This window comes from Pelobates fuscus, chromosome 3, assembly GCF_036172605.1.
Source record: "Pelobates fuscus isolate aPelFus1 chromosome 3, aPelFus1.pri, whole genome shotgun sequence".
Classification (NCBI taxonomy): domain Eukaryota; kingdom Metazoa; phylum Chordata; class Amphibia; order Anura; family Pelobatidae; genus Pelobates; species Pelobates fuscus.
In genome coordinates this window covers 173,183,641-173,194,576 of record NC_086319.1, presented here as the reverse complement: position 1 = coordinate 173,194,576, position 10,936 = coordinate 173,183,641, and the positions used below count along the sequence as shown (strand labels likewise).

Below are 10,936 nucleotides of genomic sequence, written 5' to 3'. Positions count from 1 at the left end.
AAAATATTGAGTTAGATACACACAGGGATCTTCTGTTCGCTGTTGAGGACTTAAGTTCTCAAAATGCTCAGCCATACATTCTCATGATTATTTGGGTGTTAAAGTGCAGTTGAAATAGAAGTCTGTCTGTCCTGAAGGAACAATATTTACACTGTAAAGGATTGTGGCTGATCGGCTGCTATGAAAATGGGTTAGTCCTTCTGCAAATAATTCCTCCAGCGTGCCTGTTTAAGCAGTTTAAATCAGTGTGGTATAGTGGTTTTTGTGTTAGTGTTAAAAAACACCAGTGTGGTTCAGTTCCACCCTCAGTCACTTAAGGGTTGTGGCCACCCATTGCCCTAGGTACACACTTGCGGGAAGGTCTGCTGTAGAAGAACTCTTAATGTAAAAGAGCAAGGTATGATTGCAGCATTCCATCTTAGAACGTTACTGGAAGTTAGTCCTGAGCTCCGACAGACCCAAGTCATTAGACACCTCCTTTGCATCTAGTTAAGGAGGGTGTGAAAGTGGCAGGTGAGGCTCATAGCCACGCCCCATACGCCCCTCAGTAATGTTGGCATCGCATGTGAGATCCTAAACAGTGTTAAGGGGGGTGGTCATATGTCTCCATCATTAAACCAACATCACTGTTTAGTTGAAAAGGGGAATGTGGGTTATGATGTCAGACAGTTTTGTCTTTATTAAGAGCTCAGGCAGAAGGAATCCAGTTCCCCTCAAACTCAGCCAAAGGACACAAGCTCCCTTCCTGGAGTCCTGCTCTGCTACATCACATTAGCACCAGGATTACTACACGGGATTCAGACAGCACTAACACCCAACAAGCAGGACAAGCAAGACAGACCGGGGCAAAGTAAGACCAACTTTTACACTTAACTCTTTCTGGGGGGGCAAGATAGGCTGACATGCTGGGATCAGAGCACGGATCAGAAGACTTTACGACTGCAGATCAATTTGTGTGCGGTTTTTACGTGTGTGCCTGTATTATGGGAAATTTTATAGAGAAAGAGAGAGACTCTTTGCTGCATGTGTCAGTGATTATCAGTGCTAATTCTTCATAGTTTTTTTGACAAAGTTTGGCTGATTCTAGAAGTCTAAATAATGTCCATTAGCAGCTCCTACAGTGTCAGATTGGTGTTTTCACAGTTTACAAATGGTTAACACAATGTATACTATATATAGAAATAATATAGGGACACCAAAATATATCTGCATATCACTCGAAGAGTATGAGTGTATGTTTTATCAGTAATGTAAAAGTTACATGTATGTCTTTAAAACATGCATGTGATTGTATGCGATCTAATATATATTCATTGTGTAAGTATTTTATAACACCACACTTTGGTTTGAAATATTTGCTTTTCTGCTTTTTCATGTCTTCCATCATATTTTTTATAGTCTTGATTAAAAAAAAACAACATTTTTTTTTATGTGTTATTTTAGATAGATAATAATAGTCGGTGAATATTCCCCCATTTGCGTCTGTTTTGTGAATTGTGTTTTGAGAACAGACAATGAGTTTGCTTGCCCCTCTCACCTCCTGTGGAACACACAGAAACCTCAGTCTGACTCGCTTCCATATGTATCCACAATCCAAGACATATGAGGTTTCCAAGTTAAAATAATCATTGTTTTTCATGCAGAGATTATTGAAATATTCAACTTTTCAACTCCCCCATAACTTGGAAATGCCTTTCTGCACGAAGCTATAGTGTTTCCCTGCAAAGACATATATTTTTTTTTTTAAGTACTTTTATTCTGTTTGACTGGAAAATCCATTCATCTCTTGTTCTTTGTATATATTTTATTTTTATATTGTAGCATTTGTTTCTAATTATCAACTTTCACATACAGACTTTATTGGAAATCCTCTGTGATTCTTTGTGTCTCTAAAACTGTACTGAAAAGTCAATTCTGTGCAAAAGGTTATCTGATCTCGAAAACAGCATTTAAGGGTAAAAGGGCAGAATAGAGCAATTGAGTACAGTTCTTAAATATAGCTAGAAAAATGTTGCTTTCGTTCACTTAGACTGTAGTAGAAGTATTGATATACTAAATTTAGATTATCCTAAGAGGGAATGACACCTTGTGATGACAAGGTAATCTACTGTATTATTTTAGGCTCTCCATGCTATAGGCAATGTCAAACTAAGTTTATTTGGTATCTAACAAATCATCTTTGAATCACACACAGGTGTCTATGGCATTGTGTGATGAATAGTGCAACAAGACAATGCTTAGCCTACTGCCAAACAGGTGCGGGCACCTGGGGTGGCACTGAATGTCTCTAGACAGGACGAGGCAATGTTGGCATGTGAAGACTTTGAGGTAGATTCCAGCAGAGTAGGCTGTGGGAATGAAGCTCTCTTTGTTCACAGTGCTGTCTCTGTGCAGTGGGTGGCATAAACATATTCCAATGGCGCCCCCTGTGGGAATATTACTAAAACATGTAAACTAAGCATAGGTCATAAAAAAGTATTGCCCAGATAATGCCCAACATTCATTCTAGTGGGAACGTTTCCCACTTTAGAAAAGATGACAGAAAGCCTGGTAGTTAGACAGCGCCTGCTACACAATTCTGAATAAAGTATAGATAATGCTCAGAAAAAGCACTCTTTTCAAGTTGTGTCATACATGTGCGATTAAGATTCAATGATGCTCCTTATTTCACACAGCTTTTAATGTGGTAAATGGCATACAGCAGGGACGACTCCACTGGGACAATCCAAGTTCTGCACTGAAGGAGCTACAATTATGTTTTTACTGTATGGCGTTTTTCATGATTAATATTTACAGTGTAACATTAAGTCATTGATATGCTTCACCAACACAATTTTTCTCTGTTTTACTTTTTTTCAGGGTCCTATTATTTATTTTAAAATAAGGCCAATATTGGAATTGCAGCAGAGAAGCGTACAAAAGGCAAGTTTCACTGTTTAGTACCCTATCTGTTTTTTGCCTCTTGGGGTAATATACACTGCATGAATACTCATTTTGGTCACTAAAATGTTGCCCAGCAGACATTCTGGTTCGTTGTTTACTTTTGTCTAGACTATATAGAACTCTGGTTTTAATTTGGCTGACCCTGTTTTAGCTATATTACAATTAATGACTATGTCCTGGTTTCATAGATCCCAACACTGCTGTTACATTTACTTTCTTCCAATTCTAAGACGTGATTTACTGACTTTAGCCATTTGGACAATGGATTTCCCTGTGATTGTCTCTTACTTTATGACCTCAACTGGTCTCTGGGAGCCTATTCATGATTGACATTTGTCTGTGGTTTACATCCCTTGCCATTAAATATTTAATTGTTAAAGTTTTGTTTTTGAAAAGACAAAATTCATAAATTGATCTTCCACTCATTTTTGTTGATGTAAAGTAAGGAGTAGTTTCTAAATACTTGTGGTGTGTCCATTTTCATTGGTTGTAGCAAGCCTATCTAGTATAAAGAATCAGTAGTGTTTTTGGACATTTTATTTGGTTGCAGGTGGGGGTTTATTTTTGCTTCACTGTCGGGTTTTTTTCAGGATGCACATTTTTTTTGTTTGCGTTATATTTCCCCAGTAAATGTCTTGAGGTTGGCTGTGTGTTGGATTTCTCTATGTCCATTTACTATGTACTTCATTTGTTCTGAGTATGACCACAATTCATGAATCAACTGAACATACAGATGTTTCATGGATGCTCATGGTTTGGATGCTTTTGATGACCACAAATGTATTGTTTCCATAAAGGTCCACTTATGGTTTCCCCAATTTTGCCATTTTTGTCTCATACCAATACTGAGTCTGTGTTTGGGACTGAAGCTATGTCTTTTACTCTGTGTTTCTACCTTCTATTGGGGGTAGTGGTGGATAGACCCTCTGTGATTTCTGATATGCAGTCATAATCCCTACACATATAGTTTTAATTTAGTCATTTTGGATTTTGACTTCCATAAACTGTCAAAAATATGTGTGGTAAAAACTGATATTTTGTTTGTGATAAGTTTACATCTGCATAGTCTCTAAGTTAAGATGATCTCTGAATCTGTATTTGGGTTAATTGGTCATAGTGGGGGGGTTTTGGGTAGCAAACCATTTTTTTGATGAGTCTGTATTCCTTGCAGGTCAGAATGTTACGGACGCTCCTACCGCATTGCGGTTTGGCTGTCTTCATCTTAAGTTGCTCGTTGCCAGCTCATGGAAGACCGGCACAGGGAATCAACGGCAGAGTGTAAGAGACTCGCTCTGTCTTCACTAACCCATCAGTGTATGTGTATATAAATATATATAGTATATGCTTCAGGACATGTCTGTCTGTGTGTCTGTGTATGAGTGTATACATATATACGTGTGTGTTACAAAATGTCAGTTCTAAGTACCCACTTATAACTAGGCAGCATTTAAGCTGAGGCAGGATGAATATCTTAGGGTGAAAATATGTATGAATTTAGAGAGGAAAATATATCCAGCATCTAGCTCAATCGTGACATTGCCATGTTCTGATTGAAAAACAAGCTCTACTTTTTTCCCTCTAAATTTATGTGTGAATGTACATTACTGTGTGTTTGTATGTGTTATGTGAAGTATACATGGTTTTCTTTCTGTGTATGTTTGTGCTTGTATGTATCCGTACTGTGTTCACCTACTGTATGTAAAGTTTGTTTTGCCTGTTTATGTGTACGTAATATGATTGTGTTTCATTGACTTTGTGCAAAAAGGTGCTTGTATATTTTTGGGTGAGTATCAAAGAATATGCAGGTTTCTATACATTAGTATGTGTGCTTGTGTCTAGGTGTACAAATATAATATACACAAGGTAGACGTGCATTTCTGAACATATGCATGTGTGCGTATCTTTTTACCTAATTTCTACAGTAGTAGATGAGTATTTGAAATGTTCCAATGTCTCAAGACAACACCACACAAAGCTCTTTGAAGAGTCAGATTTCCACCTACATTAGAGGATTAATTTCTATTTTGGAAAACAATTCTTACTTTAAATATAGAAGGAAAAAGGACAAAGAAATCAAGTGCTCACACGCAGCTTGGTGTGAGAGATGTGTAATTATACCTGTACGGGAGGGAACACATCACTAACACTAGCGTGAGCCGTGTCCTCAGGCAAATTGAACTGTGTTTAAAGCAGATAAAAGCTGCATTGTGTTCATAGGATCAATCCCAGGCAAGCTGAAGGGATTCAGAATTACAAGAGATCAGACACCCTATACAAAGTGCAGATAGACAACACAACATTGATCAGAAAACATATATAAATTGCAGACACCATCCTACACTGATCTGATACTCTACATAAACTGCACCCCCAGTATAGAGCAGACACCTGTATAAAATACACCTCTTAACACCCTATATAAATTAGACCTGTAATAATGAAAACCTCTATAAACTGCCAGTACCAAACTACCCACTGATCTGACACCATATATAAACTGCACTCTGACACTAATCAGACACCATATATATATAAAGAGCACCCTGACAATAATAACCATATATAAACTGCACCCAGACACTATATATAAACTGCAACACCTTCCCTTTTAATTGAAGCAGTTACGAGAAATGCTTGTGTCAAGGTTGCAATGATATAATTTCTCCCTTAAATTATGATCTGGTTAAGTGTCCCCTGTTGCACTGATCAGACGTCCTTAGCAGTCAACAATCACACTCGTTACAAACAGACTTTCCACTTGTATAGTCGATATGCACATATTAGGAACCACATAAATGTAATGTAAATACATTTTTAAAATGTTACAGTGGAGTTTACTCTGCATGCCAAAACCCCTGGAACAAATTGTGAGTGAATGTGTGAAAGAGCACACATTAAGATTGCTTGAGTGGTGAGTGTCTGGGGTTTTGACTGATGGATGTTTCTGGTTAAACAGTGCCATTTATTCTGTCTGGACTTGGAGGAGGTCAGGGGTATTATATCTGTTTATATTATCTTCAGATACTGTAGTTAGGTTAAAGACAAGACTGAAGACATTTCTCTTAAAATATTTTAACAAACCTTGAAACAGCAGATTCCTCCTTTTACTCTGCATAAGCTCTTCTTACAATTTCCTATAATTCCGCATGATATATCGTTAGGTCTCCTTCCAATCTTGATATATACCATCATATTATTCAATGTAACTAAACATGCATCTTCTTAACATTCTTTATTTAACAACTCCTTATATTGAAGTTTTCCATACAATCACTCCTTACACGTACACCTGTTACTCAATAAAACAGCTTTATATATATTCTCTCCTTGCACCGGTTGACTTCTGAGTACATATCAGTTTGATGAAATGTATTTCTAGATTGTCGATATTGTCTATACTGTATGTACATTCGAGGATATTTAAATATAACGGTTTCATTACTCTACATAACTGTTTTGCTATAGCTCCTCTCGTTACTCCTTTTTACCGTACTTCCTGTCTTCTGATATTGCTCTATGTAACATTTTGTTATAGTGTATAATATTACCGTTGTTTAACTCGTTGTTAACCTAGAATTTCATAGCATACATTTATATGGAAGAAGCCTTATGCTTTTTAATGTCCTTGTATCCCTTTAATATGGCTCCTCATACCCGAATATACTGTCGGAATAGAACTCTTTGGTGCAGGTTAACCATAGTATTCATTCAATACGTCTTTTGACACCCCATCAATTTGATTCCATTGGTGTAATGGGGTAAATGAGGAGGGATATGATGTTGAACTATGAGATGAATATTTATATATATATAAAACTTCATATACAGAGCATGAATGACCAGATACTTCTTTGTTTTTGTTTTTATACAGAAGGAGGGCAGTATCTGAACACCAATTGCTCCATGATAAAGGCCGTTCACTACAGGAGCTCCGGCGTAGGATCTTCTTGCAAAGCTTAATAGATGGAGTCAATACAGCAGAAATCCGTGCTGCGCCTGATGAGTCCCCTCGCCCCATTCCAAGTGCTAAGAACTTCAACACTGTGCGTCTGGTGGGTGAGGAGGAAGGAATGGCAGGTCAGCTGACACAGGAGACACACAAATCAGTGAGCTTTAAAGAACCCCTGCCTAAAATTCCTGGCAAGAAGAAGAAAGGGAAGCCAGGCAAACGAAAAGAGCAAGATAAGAGGAAGAGGCGAGAGCGTTCTGCACTGGAAAGTCTTCAAGATTCCTCTGAGTCTGACCTCTGGTGGGAAGAGCTAAACATCAGGTCAGCATAGGGTGGTCTACATGGGCAGAACATTTAAACTGATATTAATATTTTATATTGTTTTGACCTTCTACATTAGTATTTACATTCATTAACAGGCTGCTCACTTTCAATTCTGTAGGGGCAACAGCTTTTACAGGATAGAGCTTAATGGGTTTTGTTGCTCCATTATTCTACTAACTTCTGTGCAGAAATGACCAGGGCATTAAAGCCATTAGGAGCTTTTCCCTCACCCTGTAGTTAAAAAAAAAAAAAAAAGAATTTGCTAGCCACCAAAACTAAAAGTGCTGTTCTGTATCTGATAGAGCATCAAGGAAAAAAGTTCTGTCTTTTTCATTCTACATTTGTTCCTCATTTCATCTCTTGTGGCTTACTTCCTTTTGTGAGAATTCTAGTACAGCCATGTATTAACCGTAAACTCATAATTACAATTTTCTCATTCAATTTAATGAAAAACTTCCTGATGCGAAAGAGGAGCTTTTTGTTCAAGTTTTTTGTCATTAATTTTTTGTTGTTGTCGTGATAAGCACATTTGATAACATTTTTCATTAACTTGAATGAGAAATGACTGGGCTTGTGAACTTGTTACATAATACATGCATTCATGCCCACTAATTTGCCTGTCCAAGTGAACTGTGGTCCAAGAAATGGCCCAGCCACTTCTTGGTTAAGATTATAGACTCGGGATGAGGATTAAATGCCAAATTTTTTTTCTAAAACAGAGGTTTTTAGAGGTAATTTTTACACTTAAATGTTTGAAAGTATTATATTTTATTAAGCATTTATCGCAGGGTATATAGTAGCTTTGTCTAGTATTCTCATTGTTTAACAAAACAGTATGTCTAGGGGAAAATAGTTAGACTATATCATGGCTTCTCGGTCAACGAAGAAGCAAACCTCAGTTATTCTTTTGAATGGCATAGTTGCATTTGTAAAAACACAACATCTAATTTGCATATTTAATGAAATAAGCATGTACCCAGTGGGCATATTATAAACATTTTATTTACATGTTAAGGCAACATACATAATTCAGCACAACAAAGGATCAAAAGGCACCTTGTAATATAGGACCTCCAGAATGCAGAATTCTTGTACCCAGATATTCAAGAATCATATCACTTTTGGACTTTTCTTTTCATGTGTGTCTCACTGTAATCAAAATCAAATTGAAAAAAAAAAAACCTACTTTTTTCTTTTCCAAATGTGTCCTTTATCTCAATGATGCCCTCACGAGTGAATTTACCATGAAGAATAATGAGAAAACCCAAACCAAGAAAGTGTACTGATCTCGGAGAAGGACTTAAATGTGATCTCTGAGAGGTAGGGGCACTGTAATAAAAATCTAAACAAGAATTTCATTTGAATATAGTACTCTAACCTAACCTTGACACCTCATTTATTTATGATCTAAAAGCTGGTTGAGCATCCTGAGAAATATAGTCCAAACTTGTCTATACTTCCAAATTTGGTCACTTTAGAATTATTAACCCACAAGACTTAGAATGCAATATACAGGTTTTTTGATTACAGTGAGATGTAAATATTTGCCAAAATATATATTTTTTATAAAACATTCATGAAAAGTTCAGCAAAAAGTATGGGATCTATATTTCTGATTGTAGGTTACACAGATATAGACACATAGCACATTTGAATATATTAGCTAATGAATTGTATGTATATCTTCAATGCAGTATGGTAAGTTAACTTTGGCACGTCAGTATATCCAGTGGAGTCGGTACAACCAGGCAGGGATTTGTCTGCATCGGAAAGTTCTGTCTGTCTCCGTTAAAAGTGTAGACAGATTCCAGCCGCGTTCCATTAAACAGCAAATGAGGGAATACCACAGCTTACCTGCCATTAAATTCAGAAAAGAATACAGCTGAGGTGTAAGCAGTATGCCACCAGAAGTCACCTTTATATCTATTTAAAACTGTCTGCATGCTGTACTAACGATTTTTGAGCGTTTTAAAATGTTTTTCCCATTTGCTATTAAATTCCAGATTTTAATATATGTTTTTTATGGAAGCACCTGGCCTCCTCTATTACTGACTGCTTTGTTATATTTGTAAATCTTGGCATCGTGTGTTATAACAGGTGACATGGGAAGAGACCTTTAGATACCAGTGAGCCAGTGGAACCCACAATAGATAGGCTGGAATTTATCGATGAAGTCTTTTTAAAATGCTCAACTTTTAAGAAAAAAATCCTGTTAGCACAACATGTATACAGTTTTTCTTTCTCTATTAGTGGAGAATTTTTGTGATGTGTCTACTGTGCAGCAAGGTGACCCATCTAAATTAGTGGCTAACACTTGACATTCAGTTACCCTACTAGCAGATGATTATGATACCAGGAATTGGTGCTTGAGAAGCATGTCTCTTTATGGATCCATTCTCAAGCATGCTTCGTTATGTAACGCAGCATTGCACACACACCTTGGTTGACCACTAGGTGGATGTCTGATTGGGCCAATTACTGGTTAATCTGCTTTTTATCCATGTCATAGTTCATCTATAATCTCCATTAATTTATTTTGTTTTAATTTTAACAATAAGTTATCATATGTTTTAATAAATCTCACATTTGATTAAATATAATTAACTTTTTTATTTTTTTTTCTCTTTCCACAGGACACAGTGAGAAACCAACTGGAGCTTTCTTTTTTATTAAAAGTGTTTTTTTAAAAAGGAAAAAAAAAAGAAGAAAGAGGCTGGGGTGCGCCAGAGAATATTCTGAACCCGCACATATGAGCTGTATTTATTATATGTAAATATTTGATGACCAGAATCCCTCCCATGTGCGCTGTTTCCTCCCGCCGACTGTAATACTGCACAGCCGCCTGCTGCGGCCCCTCCCTTATTTATTGGTTAAATTCTGTATTTATTGTGTTTGATCCTTGTGCTGCTGGCGTCCTGTTTCATATTGCACTTTATGTCCAGAACTCGCCAAGATCTACATTTTTTTGTTTCTATTTTTATTTTTTGATATTGAATAAAACATATTTTTCTCTTTTTGTGCATGTATAAAAATGTGGCGACTGGTAGAATTTGTACAGATTGTGTAATAAATCCAGTATCCAAAAAAACAATAAAACAAGTTTTTTTTGTAAACTTTTGGATTTTTTATTTAAATCACTGTTTACTGATTCTGTGATCCTTTATGCTAACGAGTGGCTATTGTTTGAGACAATAAATTGCCAGAAACTGAGTAAGGAGTAGTGACCAACCTTTAGTGCAAAGAGGGATCAGTCTTTTAGAGCATAGAGGGATCTATTTCTAGTGTCATGGACCAACCAATTTTCCATTGTGTGCGAATGGCTCCCCCCCCTCCCCCCCCCCCCCCCCCCCCCCTCTCATGGCTTGGATTCATAGGAATTATGGCCTCTAACAGCGGGTCAAGATATTGATTCTGGGCTGACATGAATATTAAGCCTATTTTTGTTTATTTTGTTGGGATCTGTATGAGGTAAGGCTTTGAGATACAAACACACAATCACCCAACAGACTACAATATAACAATAGTGTAATAGATTTTTAAACGTATTACCTGCCCATTCATTAAATAATAAACTAATGGGGAAAGTGCATTTACTGTTCAAATATTCAAATGTCAGTATTGCTACTGGTGTTTAAGCTAGATTGTTAAACTGAAATCCATGGACCTGACATTCTAAAATCTGGTTAATTTCAAAATATATCTGTCTGGCTTCTCAAATCC

General features: G+C 36.8%; 1 protein-coding gene across 1 annotated transcript; it reads left to right on the top strand.

The window, feature by feature from the left end:
• Positions 1–624: 624 nt before the first annotated feature.
• Positions 625–10,307, top strand: PTHLH (parathyroid hormone like hormone). Its single transcript, XM_063445339.1, has 5 exons — positions 625–850; positions 2,860–2,922; positions 4,115–4,221; positions 6,815–7,213; positions 9,850–10,307. Exons 3-5 carry the CDS (start codon positions 4,121–4,123, stop codon positions 9,857–9,859), a joined length of 510 nt encoding a protein of 169 aa, XP_063301409.1. The 5' UTR covers positions 625–850; positions 2,860–2,922; positions 4,115–4,120; the 3' UTR covers positions 9,860–10,307.
• The last annotated feature ends 629 nt before the right edge of the window (positions 10,308–10,936 follow it).